Below are 21,304 nucleotides of genomic sequence, written 5' to 3'. Positions count from 1 at the left end.
GATAGTTGTATTCTAGTATTGAGAGTTCCTACTTTGGTAGCTTACCTTTGACTGGATATTCCTGCTGTGATAGTTGTATTCTAATATTGGGAGTGCCTACTTGGTAGCTTACCCCTGACTGGATATTCCTGCTGTGATAGTTGTATTCTAGTATTGGGAGTTCCGAATTTGGTAGCTGACCTCTGACTGGATATTCCTGCTGTGATAGTTGTATTCTACTATTGGGAGTACCTCCTTTGGTAGCTGACCTCTGACTTGATATTCCTCCTGTGATAGTTGTATTGTAGTATTGGGAGTGCCTACTTTGGTAGCTGACCTCTGACTGGATATTCCTGCTGTGATAGTTGTATTCTAGAATTGGGAGGACCTCCCTTGGTAGCTGACCTCTGACTGGACATTCCTGCTGTGATAGTTGTATTCTAGTATTGGGAGTACCTACTTTGGCATTCAACTTTCATCTGGACTTAGGGGCACAACTAGGGAACAACTTACCTATCAAGAAATAATGTTAGAAATATCCCTCCAGTACTTCTGGTGAAATTGGATCGGCCACAGGAATCGCAGAAGAAAGACATTTGCCCATGGCACCATCTGATGATTGGGGCTTAAATCGGTTTGGGGAAGGTAATTCTAATCTTACGGTGGTAAAATGATTTTTGTCATATATGAAAGCAGCCTTGATTTGTAGCGTTTTCAGTTTTTTTACTGTGTTCATCACCCCTCATTTTGAGGCGGGATCTTGTAGTAGTTGGTGACTACCTCACTGAACAACATACAGAGACCCATCGCATGTCATTCAGAGCAAATGGTATACGTTATATCTTACTAGAGAGGGTAGTATCCCCTTGATTTCGTCATAAAAAAAATCAAATAGATAAATAGAAATGGATAGGGATTAGGGAGAAGACTTATATAGGCAATTCCTGATGTCTAATCTCTTTGACAATTGTATTTTTGTCAATAAAATTGTTTGAAATTCGAATAGAAATGGACCAATATCTGGTGTATGGGTTTAAAACAAGGTTTGATCTGTCAAGGTAGACATATATATACGTGTACACGTTACTTACACAGTTACATATGATATCCCTAATATAAACCACCAAGATACTTATCTAAAAGTCGCTAACAATATTACCTACTTTACTCCAGAAAAGCTAATAAGCGTGAAGTATTTGTAGGTGACGATCACATTCAATTAGTTTATAACATTAAATACAAAACTTTTAAAATGTTTTAATTGTATCCCTAAAAATTTTGATTCGACTCTACATTTACAACTTTATGTAAGCTGATAATTCTTTTTCAAATATCCAAAAAGTTTTTGTGCGATTGAAAATGAATGGTCCGTCCTTTGCAAGCGAAGCTTGAAAAGGGGCGATAACTCTGGTCGTACTGGTGACGATCTCCACACAGTAAGATTTGTTGTTGTTTTTTTTATCGTTTACTGGTGCAGTTTACACACAATTAAACGATAAAAAAGAATTATTCCATATATTTACATTTTAACCTGTGTTTTTATATAACGTTATCAATAAATTTAATCGCCTTTTTTTTTACTGTGTTTTATCAGAGACGTATAGATCTACCTGATATACAAGTCTCAGACCAGAGACTTATATAACTAAGTATAGTTAGTATATAGATCTCTGAATAGATGTAACAGCCGGACAGCTGATTCCGATCTGACGGGAAAGGTTGTCAACTACAGGAATTAACAAAACAAAGTTCCACAGTAACATACAGGTTTTTTTTTTAAATTCAATTCCTGTAAGATATTTCAAACATTTTATTTTTTAATCGTTATATTTTAGTTAATTCTATGATATTCCATTAATATTTTATTGAAAAAAATGTCAAAACATAAACGAAAATAGTAATTGAGCATATGTGTGCACCGGTCTGGTTAACGTATTCCAATACGACATTATTTTAATGTTTACACACTTGTAGACAGGTAAAATAAACGTAGGTGTTAAAACTTTACACACCAATTACTGGTCTGTTGTGGTCAGTAAACACAAAAATCAAGATTACTTCACATAACATTTTTCGATGGTGCACACATAGTCACAGATACGTTGTTTCCTATGTATATTGGGCACTATATTAGTACCGTCGAAGCGTTAGCGTGAAGTTGTTGAAGATTTATTTGTCTTCAATTTCAGCAAACGGCGACCTTGTTGCTTTAATGACTCCCAAATAAAACGTTTAAAATAGTATTTAATCTCGACATGTTGTAAACAAACCTTTGGTATGTGGGTATCACGGGGATACAGTAGTTGAGATATTATATAACGGTACTGACTTAATGTTGTAAACAAACCTTTGGCAAGAGAATTAACTATCTACATCTGTATTACCATCTACATCAAGTTAACTATCTACATCTGAATTTATTATCTGGTTACATAGGTATCAAAACTTTTAATAAATGTTGATATACTACGCAGAACCACAGTTATACGTGAAGGTCACGCGACCACTTAATATACGACTATAAATAGTGATGTTTGTTCGGCAACAATTAAATCAAGTGTGATCACTGGAAACTACTCGTTTAATGGAGAGAAACTGAAGTATTGGGAAATATTTCACCAAAGTGATCAACCCAATCCGTCCTGTTCAAATATAACTCACCATTTGACTTCCGTGTACATTTCCTTTTTTCCCTGTACTTCTCTTGTTAAACCCTTACACCCCCATACAGGACAGCAAGTTCTGTTTACTCAGAGAAAATGACACAAGGTATTGGCGGAATATGGCTCATCTCCACGATGGCCGACTTTTTATTCTTACTTATTTTTTTTAGAAAATTGAACACATTTTATGATTGCATTTTGATGAGTAAAGGTGTGGCCTATAAATAAATCCTTTTTTTTTTTTTTTATCTCTATACGTCCTGATTGTCTATCCTTAGAAAACAAACTGGCTTGTCTGTTAAATTGGGTTAAGGTGTCCCGACACTTTATCTCTAGCCCTCCACCTCTGGGTTGCGAGTTCGAAACCCAAGTGGGACAGTTGCCTAGTACTGACCGTAGGTCGGTGGTTTTTCTCCGGGTACTCCGGCTTTCCTCCACCTCCAAAACCAGGCACGTCCTTAAATGACCCTGGCTGTTAATAGGACGTTAAACAAACAACAAACAAACAAAACCGATAAATAGGTGTTCATTTTTTAGTCTATTATATTTATCAATGTCTTTTTTGTTTGTTATTTAATTGGGGGCCTGGACAATAAACCCACGCGGCGAGGTACATTATATGGACATCGGTTACTGCATCCCTTACAAATATCATTGAGAAATAGCTCGACGCTAGTTTTTCGTTGCAGTGGATCCATTTGTGTATTAATCATATCGGTTTATTGAATGAAAATTATGCTCAAACTAAGTTTTCATTTTCACAATAGTTTCACGTCAATACAAGCCTGGAAGAGAATAGATTCGGCGACGGTGATCTAACGGTGATCTAACGGCGTTAATGATGATAATGACGACGACGACGATGATGATGCTGCTGCTGCTGCTGCTGCTGCTGCTGCTGCTGATGATGATGATGATGGTGGTGTCGACGACGACGACGACGATGGTAGATATACAGGATATCTTATATTTATCTATGCGTTACCTGTAATCGTTCTTTGTAGACAGGTGTTCGTATTAGACAAGTATTCTTTATATACATGCACGTGGTCAGTAAGGCATATTTCACTCTGTGTAAGTGACGTCACCTTTCGCCTCGTGTCCCGGGGCATATGTACTTGTATAAATAATTATAACCCGGAAGTGACTGACAAACTGGTCATGACCTTTACCTGTCAAAAACTTATCTATATATCTTATAAAATATCACTGTCTTCATTGAAGTAATAGTCTTATTTTAGTTCAATATAAAAACATGCATATTACTTACCTGTTAAAATACAATATGCCGGTACTAACTACTTTGTTTGCACACTTTTCAACTATGTATTAATTTGTGAAAAATATTATTTAAAAGTGATGTTGATATTGTGTTTTAATGTAAAATCGCCAAGTGTTATACCAGCTTTCAGATAGAGAATCAGCTAATTACTTCAAAACCTTGTAATATTGTTTTGTATTTCCTTAGAGATTTTTTTCCCTATTCAAATTAAGATTTCACGTGAGGAAATTTTCTTTTAGCTGAAGCAATTATCTTCCTCGAAAAAATAATAATAATGAACTTCAGGAGCAATAACTTCCTTAAGAAAGAAATCTTAAATGAACATACATGTATAAAGGTTAGCTGCCGTGACAGACGTGGGCGAACAAGTTCTCGTCTCAGTTGTTCCGTGTAGTCAATAGGTGGTTTATACTTAGCGGGCCAAATCATGTCAAATCAGGAGTTAGCTGTTCCGATACGTACACACACTTACCTGTCTCCCAGGTACGGACCACGAGTGTGTACACACCAGGTGTAAATATGGTGTGCTGACGAAACCAGGAAAGAAAAATGAATTACAGCATTTCTGGGATTTCATTAGACAACTGTTTAATTATGATTTCTAGAGAAAACATGGAGGTTTATGAACAGCTAGTTAGACGGAGGAGAAGTGACAGATGATGATCAGAGGTGAGTACAGGTAAAAAATCATCTCTCAACACTGCTCAACACTACACGTTATAACTGGTATATAGATATACGTAGATATACAGACCAATGATTGACATGTCCGTGATGTCATACCTAGATTATCAACAAATCCTCAAATATGTACATCTACAATGTATCTCCGTGAACTTACAATAACTATACGAACTGGTGACATGACGTCGGTACTCTAACTTGTTACGGCACATATGTGATACCACTACACGTGTAATACCATATGTACCTGTGTAATCACTACATAGACTGTATACACGTATAATAGTACATATGTATATACGTGTGTATATCATCACATCACCTGTTATAACATATGTGTGTACATCACTACACTTATTGCAGCACACGTGCATATTCATCACAACACGTATTACATGTGTAATCCCCTCACGTGTTACACATCTACACAGGTAAAGTGTTACAACACGTGTATATCACTACACGTGCTACAATATATGTCTACATCATTACACATGTTTAAACGTTATACGCATTAACATGTTTATACCACTACACCTGTAACAACACATGTGTACAACACTATACGTGTGCTACAACACATACAATGTATGTACATAAATACACGTGTGTACATCACTGCACATGTTACAGCACACTTGTAGGTAACTGCACGCTACAACACTTTGTACATCACTACACGTGCTAAAACACACAAGTACTTCCGTACACGTGTTACAACACACCTCTACAACTCTATATGTGTTACAACACACGTGTGTACATCAGCTCACGCGTTACAACACACGTGTGTACATCAGTATACATGTGTACATCAGTACACGTGTTACAACACACGTGTACATACTACTATACACGTGTTGCATCACATGAGGCTATCCCGGATCAGGACTGAACCTCTAGATTCATTTTTATCGCCATTGTCAAGAAAATGTTGTTTCCTGGCGACTGTTGTCATACCGAAATGTAAAAGATAAAGACTACAAAAGTAAGAATAGTTGACAAGTAACCGTGTAAACTTATCCATTTATCGTTAATTTGGGTTCTTTCCATTTGCTTGTATATGCTTTATTCGTAATTGGCCAGCTGCTAAGATTTCTTAGGTTAACACACATAATTATATCAAGCATATCAACTAAACCGATAGTATTTGATAATATCAATCATGTACTCAGATTATATATAATATAAGAAAATGTAAATACAGACATAAATACTACACACAGTACTTACACACAGAACTTACACACAGTACTTACACACAGAACTTACACTCAGTACTTACACACAGTACTTACACACAGAACTTACACTCAGTACTTACACACAGTACTAAAAAACAGTACTAGCACACAGTACAGTACTAACACACTGTACTAACACACAGTACTAACACACCGTGCTAACACACAGTACTAACACACACTACAGTACTAGCACACAGAACTAACACACAGTACAGTACTTACACACAGTACTAACACACAGTACAGTACTAACACACAGTACTAATACACATTACAGTACTAACACACAGTACTAACATACAGTACAGTACTGACACACAGTACTAGTACACTACTATCACACAGTACTAACACACAGTACAGTACTAACACACAGTACTAACACTCAGTACTAACACACACTACAGTACTAACACACAGTACTACAACACTGTACTAACACACAGTGCTAACACAAAGTACAGTACTAACACACAGTACTAACACACAGTACTAGCACACAGTACAGTACTAACACACAGTACTAACACTCAGTACTTACACACAGTACTACAACACTGTACTAACACACAGTATTAACACACAATGTGACGTTTTATTTATTTGTATGTAGGACGTTTTAGGTTAAATGTGACGTTTTATTTACTTGTATGTACCGGACTGACTTAGACAACAGGACGTTTTAGGTTAAATGTGACGTTTTATTTACTTGTATGTATGACTTTTTAGGTTAAATATGACGTTTTATTTACCTGTATGTACCGGATTGACTGAGACAACATGACGTTAAGGTTGAATGTGACGTTTTATTTACTTGTATTTACCGGATTGACTGAGACAACATGACGTTTTAGGTTAAATGTGACGTTTTATTTACTTGTATATACCGGACTGACTTAGACAACAGGACGTTTTAGGTTAAATGTGACGTTTTATTTACTTGTTTGTACCAAATTGACTCAGAAAACATGACGTTTTAGGTTAAATGTGGCATTTTATTTATTGGTGTGGACCAGATTTACTGAGACAAAGGACGGGGTTTTATTTTATTATTATTTATATCTATGTGTATTACCAGACGTTTAAGTTTAACATCACGCGCCCACTTGAGCTTTTAAAGAGTTAAGAGGTTTCTAGACGACACTTAGTACAATGAACTCTGTCATCCCTGAATTGCGACGAAGTTTACAAAAATAAAATGAGAATTTTCACATGCTGTACTTGACAAAAGATTTTCAACGAATCTGTGTCTAACTGTGTCTGTTTTACATTGTTTTACATCGATATTCGCTGTAATCAGCATTAGTGGTCAGGAAGCTGATAAATGTACCGTGTGTTAGTACTGTAGTGTGTGTTAGTACTGTGTGTTAGTACTGTGTGTTAATACTGTAGTGTGTGTTAGTACTGTGTGTTAGTATAGTGTGTTAGTACTGTGTGTTAGTACTGTGTGTTAGTACTGTACTGTGTGTTAGTACTGTAGTGTGTGTTAGTACTGTGTGTTAGTACGGTGTGTTAGTACTGTGTGTTAGTACTGTGTGTTAGTACGGTGTGTTAGTACTGTGTGTTAGTACTGTGTGTTAGTACTGTACTGTGTGTTAGTACTATGTGTTAGTACGGTGTGTTAGTACTGTGTGTTAGTACTGTACTGTGTGTTAGTACTGTACTGTGTGTTAGTACTTTGTGTTAGTACTGTGTGTTAGTACTGTACTGTGTGTTAGTACTGTGTGTTAGTACTGTGTGTTAGTACTGTGTGTTAGTACTGTACTGTGTGTTAGTACTGTACTGTGTGTTAGTACTTTGTGTTAGTACTGTGTGTTAGTACTGTACTGTGTGTTAGTACTGTACTGTGTGTTAGTACTGTGTGTTAGTACGGTGTGTTAGTACTGTACTGTGTGTTAGTACTGTACTGTGTGTTAGTACTATGTGTTAGTACTGTGTGTTAGTACTGTACTGTGTGTTAGTACTGTGTGTTAGTACGGTGTGTTAGTACTGTGTGTTAGTACTGTACTGTGTGTTAGTACTGTGTGTTAGTACTGTGTGTTAGTACGGTGTGTTAGTACTGTACTGTGTGTTAGTACTGTACTGTGTGTAAGTACTGTACTGTGTGTTAGTACGGTGTGTTAGTACTGTGTGTTAGTACGGTGTGTTAGTACTGTGTGTTAGTACTGTGTGTTAGTACTGTACTGAGTGTTAGTACTGTGTGTTAGTACGGTGTGTTAGTACTGTGTGTTAGTACTGTACTGTGTGTTAGTACTTTGTGTTAGTAATGTGTGTTAGTACTGTACTGTGTGTTAGTACGGTGTGTTAGTACTGTGTGTTAGTACTGTGTGTTAGTACTGTGTGTTAGTACTGTGTGTTAGTACTGTGTGTTAGTACTGTACTGTGTGTTAGTACTATGTGTTAGTACTGTACTGTGTGTTAGTACGGTGTGTTAGTACTGTGTGTTAGTACTGTACTATGTGTTAGTAATGTGTGTTAGTACTGTACTGTGTGTTAGTACGGTGTGTTAGTACGGTGTGTTAGTACTGTGTGTTAGTACTGTGTGTTAGTACGGTGTGTTAGTACTGTGTGTTAGTACTGTACTGTGTGTTAGTACTGTACTGTGTGTTAGTACGGTGTGTTAGTACTGTGTGTTAGTACGGTGTGTTAGTACGGTACTGAGTGTTAGTACTGTACTGTGTGTTAGTACTGTACTGTATGTTAGTACTGTGTGTTAGTACTGTGTGTTAGTACTATGTGTTAGTACTGTGTGTTAGTACTGTGTGTTAGTACTGTGTGTTAGTACTGTACTGTGTGTTAGTACTGTGTGTTAGTACTATGTGTTAGTAATGTGTGTTAGTACTGTACTGTGTGTTAGTACGGTGTGTTAGTACGGTGTGTTAGTACTGTACTGTGTGTTAGTACTGTGTGTTAGTACTGTGTGTTAGTACTGTGTGTTAGTACTGTGTGTTAGTACTGTGTGTTAGTACTGTGTGTTAGTACTGTACTGAGTGTTAGTACTGTGTGTTAGTACGGTACTGAGTGTTAGTACTGTGTGTTAGTACGGTACTGAGTGTTAGTACTGTACTGTGTGTTAGTACTGTACTGTGTGTTAGTACTATGTGTTAGTAATGTGTGTTAGTACTGTACTGTGTGTTAGTACTATGTGTTAGTAATGTGTGTTAGTACTGTACTGTGTGTTAGTACTGTGTGTTAGTACTGTACTGTGTGTTAGTACTATGTGTTAGTAATGTGTGTTAGTACTGTACTTTGTGTTAGTACTCTGTGTTAGTACTGTGTGTTAGTACTGTACTGTGTGTTAGTACGGTGTGTTAGTACGGTGTGTTAGTACTGTGTGTTAGTACTGTACTGTGTGTTAGTACTGTACTGTGTGTTAGTACTATGTGTTAGTACTGTGTGTTAGTACTGTACTGTGTGTTAGTACTGTACTGTGTGTTAGTACTCTGTGTTAGTACTGTGTGTTAGTACTGTACTGAGTGTTAGTACTGTGTGTTAGTACGGTACTGAGTGTTAGTACTGAGTGTTAGTACTGTGTGTTAGTACTGTACTGAGTGTTAGTACTGTGTGTTAGTACTGTACTGTGTGTTAGTACTATGTGTTAGTAATGTGTGTTAGTACTGTACTGTGTGTTAGTACTGTGTGTTAGTACTGTGTGTTAATAATGTGTGTTAGTACTGTACTGTGTGTTAGTACTATGTGTTAGTAATGTGTGTTAGTACTGTACTGTGTGTTAGTACTGTGTGTTAGTACTGTACTGAGTGTTAGTACTGTACTGTGTGTTAGTACTATGTGTTAGTACAGTGTGTTAGTACAGTGTGTTAGTACAGTGTGTTAGTACAGTGTGTTAATAATGTGTGTTAGTACAGTGTGTAAGTACTGTGTATTAGTACTGTGTGTTAGTACTGTACTGTGTGTTATTACTGTGTGATAGTAGTGTACTGTGTGTTAGTACTGTGTGATAGTAGTGTACTAGTACTGTTGTCTATGTCAGTCCGGTACATACAAGTAAATAAAACGTCACATTTAACCAAAAAGTTCCCGTTGTCTAAGTCAGTCCGGTATATACAAGTAAATAAAACGTCACATTTAACCTAAAACGTCCTACATACAAATAAATAAAACGTCACATTTAACCTAAAACGTCATGTTGTTTTTTCAGTCTGGTACATACAAGTAAATAAAACGTCACATTTAACCTAAAACGTCCTGGTGTCTCAGTCAGTCCGGTACATACAAGTTAATAGAACGTCACGTTTACCACACCCGACGTACGGAAGTATTACACATTGTGTATTATACCACACCCTCATCAACGGGAAGAAAATTTCAAATTTTCCTATCTAGATGTTTCTAGCGATCAATTTTTGCTTAAAAGCTTCCAGAGATCAACTCCCAACTCGGTATGTATATAATGAGGTCTAATTCCTTTTTCCTTTTTTTTTTTGTTTTGTTTTTTTTTGTTTTTTTTTTGTGTAGATGTGACAGTGTATATGCTGTATTCACCTTAGTTAACTAAGTTCCTTTATTCTGTGAACAAAAAACAATTATTTGGAGCTTTGTGACACAGTTTGTGTGCTAAATATGGGGGATACTGTATATATATTGCGATATTTGAGTATTAGATAAGTATAGATACTCAAATTTCCCTTTTCAATGTTTGTTCTTTTTCATTATTTCTTCTTTGTAAAGTAAATGTGTCGTCTATTTCTATTAAGGTTTCCTATTGGTGATACATCATTTGCACACATACATGGTTATACGTTATTTTGGAGATTTTTTGGAAATTACATGTATACTTATTGTTGAATTTTAAAATAATATATCAATCAATGTAGCTCTTAGCATGAATGTGTGCAAATGTAGCTCCCACATTGCTTTGTTGAAAATATATATATATAAACGCATATAAATAAATATACTGTATGAAAGAGTTTGTAGAATGAATGATTTTTCTTTTTTTTATTACAAAACGAGCAAATGGGCTGAAATGAAAAACGAATGTGTGAAAGATGTGAAAGAGGCCTCCTGTGAGAGGCGTCATGATGTAAGAGGGGTGAACCCGGGGTCCCAACCCTGGCATCCCTCAATTTTTGCTGGAAAAATAAAATTCAATTTGAAACCTAAAAAAAAAAAAAAAAAAAAAGGTCTAATGCAGCGCTTAAATTTCCCTGTCCGAGGTGCGATACTTTCTTTTCTCTTACCCTCTACAGGGAAGTCCACAATTTTACCGATGTGAGATAAATAGAATATAACATGGGTCTGTTCCGCGGACAGGGACATCTCAAGCCAACTGTAAGAGTTTGGCCAGTCAGCACGAGGCTTGCCGAGGCTTAACCCCCCCCCCCCCCCCCCCCCCCCCCCCATCCCACACACACACCTTTGTCTCACCCGTAAGACCGTGAACGATTCTATCAATCTCACAATAATGTAGATATTTCTGTTTTTGGTAAGAGAAAACAAAATCTTCGGCGGATTGGTTTAATCGAATGTAATCAGTATTCAAAACAGAATTGTTCCTTTATCCTTCCTCTATCATTATCTGTCCTCTTACAGTGCTGTCTTTAGTATTTATTCTTCTGTCTGCATTATTCATATTGTTACGACAAATGTTTGAAAGGATCAAGTTATCAGTGACACAGTCTTATATTCAAAGTCAAAGAAGCATATGTGTTAGGATCTTTAAACAAATTACATAAGTTGCAATGGTGATGGACTGGAACCTCCGATTGGTTAATTTTTAATTTTTAGGCACATTTTTTCGGATCCCTCATTCTAAGATAAAATCCTGCGGTAAAGTAGAAGCTAATATGACGTATGCGATTAACACTGTTAATACGTATATGTATGATACAGGCATACTGGGCCCCTTCTTAATCTAAAGCTCAATTTGAATTGACACATGTTGTGTATAGTGATCCAAGAAGTTTGCAATATTTTCTGTGTTCATCAGAAGTGTCTGTGGGATAATATGGTTTTTGCTGGGAAAACCAGAAACTTCTTTTATAAGATTTGCCCAAAGTTTTCTTAACACTTTTAGACATAACATTTCCGCGTATATGTGATGAACACTTAAACATTTCAAGTATGTCGCATAAATTAGTCTGACATGCATACAGTTTTCATTGTTTGGAAATCATTCGGTCATTGCTTATTGTCTCTAAAAGTGAAACGTCACTTCCGGTAAGTGAAGAATAGTATAATGAACCCGTGTTGCCGTCGATGGTTGAGTTCCGGACCGCTGCTTGCTTGGTCCTTTCGCAGCATCCCTCGAGTAGGCCGACTCGGAGGACAATGACTCAGATTGAATAGTTTAGCTCTGACCGCCATCCTTTGGTATTCCACAGTTAACCATCGGCACTTAAATGTAATTATTAATCCCAGCTTGTTGACAAACTATAGTTTTCCTGTTACAAGGCAGAAAACGTTTGTTTATATACATACATTATTGATAGCAGCATTTCCCCGGGATCAAACACATTCCAGTCTCCTGACTCTACACAAGGACAAACTACATGGTACCGACTTATAGACAGAGAACGGTAAAGAGTCGCTGCTGGAGTTATTTAAGTCACAGGGTTTAAGAGGATTATTTGATCAGTATTTGTGAGACCTCAAGATTATAAGAAGAATTTCCTGAAGTGTCGAGTGTCGTGAAGTTGATGCTTTTGTCAATAATGGAGTTTTAATACCTTAAGTTATTCGTAAGTTGGGAAATGTTTTTGGACTTTTTTGTACGACAGACCATTCTATCATATTCTACGACGAGTTTGTATGAAAGACTTTACTGTTATTTTCTGTGACGAGTTTGTATGTCAACCATTCCCTAATTTTCTGTGAAAAAAAAGTGTAATACATACTAGGTCTATTCCTTTTTTCTGTGGTGGGTTTGTTCGACAGACCATACTATTAATTTCTGCGACGACTGTTTACGACAGATTGCTCTGTGATATTCTGTGCCGAGTTTGTAAAAGACCATTTTCTAATTTTCTGTAACAAGTTTATATGTCAGATCCTCCTGTTATAGAAATATTTTGTAGCACGTTTATATGTCAGATCATATAGAAATATTTTGTAACAAGTTTATATGTCAGATCATTCTGTTATAGAAATATTTTGTAACAAGTTTATATGTCAGACCATTCTGTTATAGAAATATTCTGTAACATGTTTATATGTCAGATAATTCTGTTATAGAAATATTTTGTAACAAGTTTATATGTCAGACCATTCTGTTATAGAAATATTCTGTAACATGTTTATATGTCAGATAATTCTGTTATAGAAATATTTTGTAACAAGTTTATATGTCAGACCATTCTGTTATAGAAATATTCTGTAACAAGTTTATATGTCAGATAATTCTGTTATAGAAATATTTTGTAACAAGTTTATATGTCAGACCATTCTGTTATAGAAATATTCTGTAACAAGTTTATATGTCAGACCATTCAGTTATAGAACTATTGTGTAACACGCTTATACGACAGGCATTCTGTGTACTTGACGTAGTTTGTTAGACCATATCCGGATCCTTGTCCTCCAGACCAGACTGCGTGACGTCACTCCGGGGTATGGTTTACTTTACCCATTTAGTCAAAATATAAACCATTGTCTGCCGAATCTGTTTTCACGACCTTGTTTGGAGCACCAGTTGAGTGTTAAATATCTAGCCAGCTACGCTCTTTTAAAATAAACTGTTTTGCTGGAATTTAACTTTGGATATCTTCATTAACTATTGGATCATATCAGTTATGTGATGACTTGTAGACCTGTAGAATCATGTCACCTCTCAGTCTTCTGAATCGTAATGTTGGGATTTTATTTAACTAAGAACTTTCTTCAGATGGTAAGAATTCCATCGCATGTTTTTGTTTTGTTGTCCGCCTTTCAACACTATCCGGATTGTCAATGTCTGCCATTAAGTATGGGTTCTACGCTTAAATGTGGTCGGAGTAAATCAGACAGATGGCTGTTTTATCAGTTATATAATCTTGTTTTGCCTTATTTATATGGGGATCCGTCATACTTTTTATACACATTTAGTAATATTACTAAATAGTCGTTTATGTGATATCATCTATTTATGCCGTAAGGTGATATCACTTAGTTAACATTTGAATAGGTGATAACACTTATGATAAAGTAATATCACTAAATTGGAATACATGTAGAACGCCGCCCCATATATTTACAACAGCATGAATGTGCATGACTTCAGTTGTCTATCTGTTAATAATCCCCAGATTTTCTTTTCTCTAGATCAAGGAGAGTTTCACTTGTCCGCTCTCGGTATCACTTAACATTTGTCTTCACGAGTTCTCAGCAAACTTTGTATCGGACCAGAGTTGTAGTATGTCTTCCTGTAGGCTAGACCTTTTGTAGTTTTGCGTTACCTTGCTATTGTCAGTAGGTATATGCGCCATAGTCTCGGTGTGGTCTGGTAGATCGTTAATGTAAATGAATAAATATGGTCCTAAGACGCTGCCTTGTATAATACCACTCTTTACATTATGTAGATTGATCTAACGGAATCAACACTGTATTTCAGTTCAGTGGTTATTTTAATTTTGTATTGATAGCGATGTGAATTTGAACTTTAGAATGACTTACACTTTTGACCACAGAACAGGATACACTTAATAGGCACTTCATATTCTTAATATTTCGTCATTCTCAAGAGAACATTTACATAGCTGACAATTTTTATCATGAAATATTTACAATGGGGGTTATGGAAGTTGACTCGGGTTTTCCTCCCTGTTGAACTGGACCACCTTTCCAAATTGTCCGAAATCTTATTATTTCATAGAATTTGAAGAAGTGTTGCCTGTTACATAAACTAAGTATTGGATTGCTTGCAGTTGTCATGTATGGGTAACTATGATGAGTTCTGATTTGTCATGTTGGCGTTTATATCGCCTATGCATGTCTGCAAAATTTAGAGCAGTTTACATTTATCCTTTTCCAAAACATTTTAATTTCGTTTAACATCATTTTTTCAAAAATCTCATTGGAGTTTAAACATTGTATACATTGTGTATGCTTTTAACGAAATGACAATAGTATTATCGTTGATGACGTCATTGGGTCTTTATATTTCCGTGAAATGAATGTCAAACGAATTAATTTGCTGTATACACATTTGGCAATACCATACAAAGGTAAGCATCCGGGCTACCACAATAATATCGGCTTGAATCAAAGGGAAACGTGGCCAAGTATAATTTCGCGTATGCAAATAAAGTGTACCGGTGACGTCCGGGACCCGGTGACGTGACGTCATTAGATTATTGATGACGTCAATAAAAAATGCAGCTTGGGTCAAAGTTCACCGTGTTAGCCAATCGAAATGCGTACAGAGTTTATACCACGTGTGGTATAAACAGATTGTTAATCAACAGCTGTAGTGATTAACTGATGGTCTGAGAGTTGAATAAGTTGGTATTGTGGTAGAAACCCGTATAAACTGTCATTGTGACGTCACATGAAGACACATTTTATATGTTGACAGGTGTTTTAGTGGCAAATGAACAATATCCGTAAATTTAGCAAGGTTAATTTAAATCTTACACCCGCTAATTAAATGTTTTACCATTCCAGATATCTACAAGCCACTAAAAACGGTCAAGGGGAATCTGTCATAACAAAATGGCATCAAATGTGACGTCAGACCAGCTTCTGCTCGAGGAGGCAAATAAAGAAAAGGTCCTTCTTCTACTTCCGGTGATAATCGCCGTCATCGTCATCATGATCATTGGAACCCTCGGGAACTCTCTAGTCTGTTATATATACTACTTCCGGATGCGCAAGACACCGTCGCACTACTTCGTTTTGTTCTTGGCGGTTCTGGACTTGGTTTCCTGTTGTATTGGAATGCCGTCCGAGTTAGGAGACCTATTTCTACCAGTTACATTCACTTTACCGTTTGCATGTAAGTTTCTTCGTTTTGTCCTATCCTTTACGATCATCTCCTCGTGTATAACGCTAATCTGCGTGGCATTTGACAGGTACTACAAAGTATGTAAACCCTTTAAAGGATTCCCGATACGGAAAGTGCAGATTCTGTGTGGTATGGCGATCATGATCGGTGCAGTCCTGTCGTGGCCTGCTTTAGTTATCTTTGGGATAAAAACAGTGGAGACTCCAGAACCAGGCTTATATGGTACGGAGTGTTCTACGTCCGACTCTATGGGGAAGACAGTGTACCCGTTAATCTATTACGCTACACTTATTTTAGCTTTTGTAGTGACGTTTGTGATTTTCGCGACACTTTATGTCAGAATAGGCATGGAAATAATTCGTCGGAAAAAGCACCCAGTTGGTGAGAGGGGACCTCCAGTCTCGCGAGAAACGTTGAGGAGACGAGAGTTGACTACATCGATACTCTCTGATGACGAATCAACGTCTGCTGAACCGTGTTCTGATGAAGAAACTACACGTGAACTTCGCCCCAACCGCAGCAGCTTTTCTCATCTGCGGGACTATATTGTACATCATTTCCGGTCTGACGTAAACAACGATTTGAAAAGTACGGACAGTCAGTTTGATAGTAGTATAAACAGTTCCCTGCCCGCACGCCGCAAAAAATCGATGTACCGAAGCATACGAACAACTTACATATTTTTAGCCGTCTTCATCGCTTTCTTGATAAGCTTTCTGCCATATTTAATCGTCAACATACTCAAACACACCAAAACTATGTTCCACGAATTCAACTCTGGAACAGAGGAAGTGGTTTATAACCTCTGTGCGCGCTCATTTTTCATCAGTAATTTTATCAACCCCATCATCTACAGTTTACTGAACAAACGATTCCAGAAGGAATGTAAGATTTTATTCAGAAGATATTGCTGTCGGTGTTGTAAGACGGTTAGACAGAAGTCCCCAGCTTCCAGGAGGCGATGAGGAGAAACATGAACTCGACTCGCCTTTCTAAAATCCCTGTGATGTTCCGAATGAAGACAGATTCTTGCCGTTTTGCGACACAAAAACCGACGTGTTCTTGATATCTGAGTCATTTCCGGTTCCGGTTTCCATGACTTTTTTCACTACAATTGTTGTTGAGGTTTGTTATGTACGAGAGTTTAATTTATATACCATATTTTAATTTATGATGTCATGCAATGCTTCAAATATTTCAGACACAAGACTTCCCAAGAAGCTTTCTCCAAAGGAAAGTTTGATCATGAGTTAGGTACTGTACACGTGTTTACTGTCGGGGGCCATATTTTCCAAAAGAAAACGATCCTGCTGTGTTCATTTTTTTTTTTGGCATTAACTGTCTGAATTTATTTTATTCCAATTAATTGTTATTGATTAATGCGTTGGCAGTTTCTTGATTCTTCAGGTGATAACATTAATATGTATCTACTCAATAGGTACCATATTGGTAGTTAAAATGATATATCATAATGATGGAGACAGAGTAGCAGAGTAGCCGTTTAGCATAACCAGTAGACATTAGGATGAACTGCGAGAACAACACTTACCAACACGAATTACATTATCCGAAAAGGAATAGCATACAATACACGGAAAATTAGACAAATAAGAAATAGCATACACTAAATAATTGAGGAAAAGCACAAACAACGATACTATGTTAGCTAAACGAATGTGGAATGGAGGAGTATCATACGTAAATTCATGTTCAGTTAGCTTAATCTGTTATTTAAACTAGACAAGATTAGCGTAACGAACTCGACATAAGGAAAAGTAGAAAAGGAAGTATTACACTGCTGGCACAGAGTTAAATAACAGGAAATCTCATTATTTAAGATACAAAGAAAGTTCTTATATGTGATTGACTGCAATGTCAAAGGTCAACTCTGACAGGTAAAGTTGAGCCTATAATATTACAGGTTAATCCTCGTTGTTCCTTCAAAGTCAAATACAGCATGGCGTGCTCCTTTATTTAAATCTCTCTTCATCACTATTCTCTCACCTTACATTGTATATGAGCGCAACAACACAAAATTTCAAACCGATCTTATCGATAGAAGATGCCCCTCCGTCCAGAAAACATCTGTCTTACATTTCAAACACCGAGTTCAAGGTTAGAAATATTCATTGTTTATTTGTATGATAACAAAAACAATGATCTATTTGTTCACTAGGGCCATCTCGCGGAATTTATTTCAGTGTCCTTCACATGAAGCACGAGTTCGTCAGAATCACAACACTGTGGTATTTCTGTCATGTTTAAAATTAACCTCACAATTCACGTCTATTGTCGGGATGGATGCTTAGGGTTTTGTCTGTCCAGCCAAGCGTGACCCTCTGTTTGTAAATGGTGTCTACATATTGTTGATTTATCTGTTTTCTTGAATAGACGAGATATATACATACATATAATGCACAACTCTCATATTTCGCTTGTCATTTAGAAATAAGGGAACAGAACGAGGTCAAATGTTTCTCACTTATCGTACATATTTACATTGTTCAAGGAATACAATTACACCTTCAATCATTATGATTTCTTTGTCGAAAAACGTCATCTTAAATTTTGTTTTTAAAGGATGTATGCTACCTTACTGTGTCAGAGACTTCAGGATTTATTCTTCTTTTCTGTGCCTGGGAGACTTGAAAATATATTCTTCCTTTCCGCGACATGGATACTTAAGGGTGTATGCTACATTACTGTGACATGGAGACTTAAGAATACATGTATATCATACCTTACTGTGATGTTGAAACTTAAGGGTGTATACTACCTTACTGTGACTTGGAGACTTAAGAATGTATCATACCTTACTGTGACATGGAGACTTAAAGATGTATGCTACCTTACAGTGAGATGGAGACTTAAGGGTGTATGCTACTCTACTGTGACATGGAGACTTAAGGCTGTATGCTACCTTACTGTGATGTGGAAACTTGAGGGTGAATCATATCTTACTGCGACATCGAGACTTAAGGGTGTATCATACCTTACTGTGACGTGGAGACTTAATGATGTATCATACCTTACTGTGACATGGAGACTTAAGAAAAAATATATCAAACCTTATTGTGATGCGGAAACGTAAGGGTGTATGATACCTTACTGTGACATGGAGACTTAAGGATGTATGCTACCTTACTGTGACGTGGAGACTTAAGGATGCATCATAATTGACTGTAAAAGGAATACTACCGTTGACAAAAACAAAACTAGGATTTGGAATTTCACGTGTGGACTTAACTTGTATTTTCTCGGTTTGGTAGATGACCCCATTTCTTTTAACGTCCGATCGGGCAATCGAAGCTCAGCCCCTATAGGAGAAAGGCACGTGTATTACCACGTTGCCACCCGACCATCCTAAGTGAGATATACTGTAATGTTCTATCAAATCAAATTTTATAAAAAAAATTAAAAGGAAGTTTGTAGCTTCCGTGTGTTTATTTCAGTATTCTAATGTCTGAACTTTTATTGAGTAAATGTTCTTGAATAACACTTTTTACTTCCTGTGAATAGAGTTTGAATAAATTTAAATATTCAGACTTTTCACATAACGCCTGAAATCTTTTCCCCGATGGATATCGATACGGAGACCCCAATTTCCTTCCCTTGTTTCACTGGAGTGTATCAGATATATATATATATAATTATTATTATCATCCACTAATCGTTTCCCTGTAAACATGCTGTACACTAAATTATTCAGTTCCGTGACGCTACACAGTAGTTTTTATTAGTGTGCTTTTTTTAACAAAAACCAGACGTACATTTCTCATGCGAAACAAGGAAAGTGAATTTGTGGTCTTCGTCTCGAGATCAGTGAACCGCTATACGCTCCCGACATCAAATCGGCATGACCCGACATGTTGTAAATCTTACCTTTCTTGTGCAATACTTATGAAACGCAATAATTAAAATACATGCTGTATGTTTGTGACAATTATAAATAATAAACTAATAATTCTTGTTGATTCGTTGTTTTCTCTTTAATTTGAAAAAAAGGAGGGGGGGGGGGGGGGGGGGGCAGAAATCCGGTTTTGCTGAGGGTGGTTGTTGAAATACTCTCGAATCGAGTACAGTAAATTGTCAATCTCGCGTTCTGATATGCTTCAATGAACTTGCCGATAAGATGTTATACGTACTCGTGTGTGTTAACACTCGATGACTACTCCCTCTACTCGGAGCATGTACTCTATATTATGGACAGTATTTCCTTGACAAAATCACAGTTCAAATTAAATCTTCAGACAAAAAAAAATTATAGATCCCATCCCTGAAATTATCCTCAAAATTCAATTCGTTGAATACACGTATGATTCTCTGTAAAAGGGAGATCTTGGCAAGAACCCTTGGATTTCGGAGAAGCCCTGGGCTGTACCGGTTAACGTACACATCTGACTCCAATAGGTAACAATTTTACACATCTGACTCCAACAGGTAACAGTTGTACGCTCTGTACTGTGCCAGTTAACGTACAAATCTGACTCCAACAGGTACCAGTTGTACGCTCTGTACTGTGCCAGTTAACGTACAAATCTGACTCCAACAGGTAGCAGTTGTACGCCCTGCACTGTACCAGTTAACGTACAAATCTGACTCCAACAGGTAACAGTTGTACACCCTGTACTGCGCCAGTTAACGTACACATCTGACTCCAACAGGTACCAGTTGTACGATCTGTACTGTACAGTAGCGTACACATCTGACTCCAACAGGAAAGCCCTGTACTTTACCAGTTAACGTACACATCTGACTCCAACAGGTAACAGTTGTACACCCTGTACTGTACTAGTTAACGTACACATCTGACTCCAACAGGTTCCAGTTGTACGCACTGTACTGTACCAATACATATGCTTTGAACAGGTATCAGTTTTATGCTAATGAGAGCAAACCATAGCGAATTAAATCATGCATTGATTAATTTTATGTCAGAAATGACATATATCAATTAATCATATTTGACTGGTCTAAGTATGAAGCCTTCACGCGCGGATGATAAAAGGTAATTGAATTCAATAAAAGTACTTAAATACTTTTGACTTGTACACATATAAAAGCATCCTATATTATTAACGAGTTCAACATAATGTATCATCGACTCACTGCATACAGCGATGAAATATCGCAATAAAACTGTGACCAGTCCAAGTTTCCTCTGGCCTAAACACCGAACGTTAGACATTAGAATGCAAAACGTACCATGCAGTTATGTTTTAAGTAAATTCGTTATTATTTAGTGGAAACAAGTACAGAAAGTGTACTGATGTTAGTCCTTCTAGTGGAAACAAGTACAGAAAGTGTACTTATGTTAGTCCTTCTACTGGAAACAAGTACAGAAAGTGTACTGATGTTAGTCCTTCTAGTGGAAACAAGTACAGAAAGTGTACTGATGTTAGTCCTTCTAGTGGAAACAAGTACAGAAAGTGTACTGATGTTAGTCCTTCTAGTGGAAACAAGTACAGAAAGTGTACTTATGTTAGTCCTTCTAGTGGAAACAAGTACA

General features: G+C 36.9%; 1 protein-coding gene across 3 annotated transcripts; it reads left to right on the top strand.

The window, feature by feature from the left end:
• Positions 1-4,290: 4,290 nt before the first annotated feature.
• Positions 4,291-19,767, top strand: LOC117323228 (neuromedin-U receptor 2-like). Of its 3 annotated transcripts, none has more exons than XM_033878296.1 (2): positions 4,291-4,603; positions 15,456-19,767. In XM_033878296.1, exon 2 carries the CDS (start codon positions 15,504-15,506, stop codon positions 16,758-16,760), a length of 1,257 nt encoding a protein of 418 aa, XP_033734187.1. In that variant the 5' UTR covers positions 4,291-4,603; positions 15,456-15,503; the 3' UTR covers positions 16,761-19,767. The 3 variants fall into 3 exon arrangements, with proteins under 3 accessions (XP_033734187.1, XP_033734186.1, XP_033734188.1); XM_033878295.1 differs by having other exon boundaries at positions 4,292-4,593; XM_033878297.1 differs by lacking the exon at positions 4,291-4,603 and adding an exon at positions 13,407-13,701.
• The last annotated feature ends 1,537 nt before the right edge of the window (positions 19,768-21,304 follow it).

This window comes from Pecten maximus, chromosome 3 (assembly GCF_902652985.1).
Source record: "Pecten maximus chromosome 3, xPecMax1.1, whole genome shotgun sequence".
NCBI classification, from domain to species: domain Eukaryota; kingdom Metazoa; phylum Mollusca; class Bivalvia; order Pectinida; family Pectinidae; genus Pecten; species Pecten maximus.
Note: the sequence above shows the minus strand (reverse complement) of the source record. Positions and strands in the feature narration are given on the sequence as shown.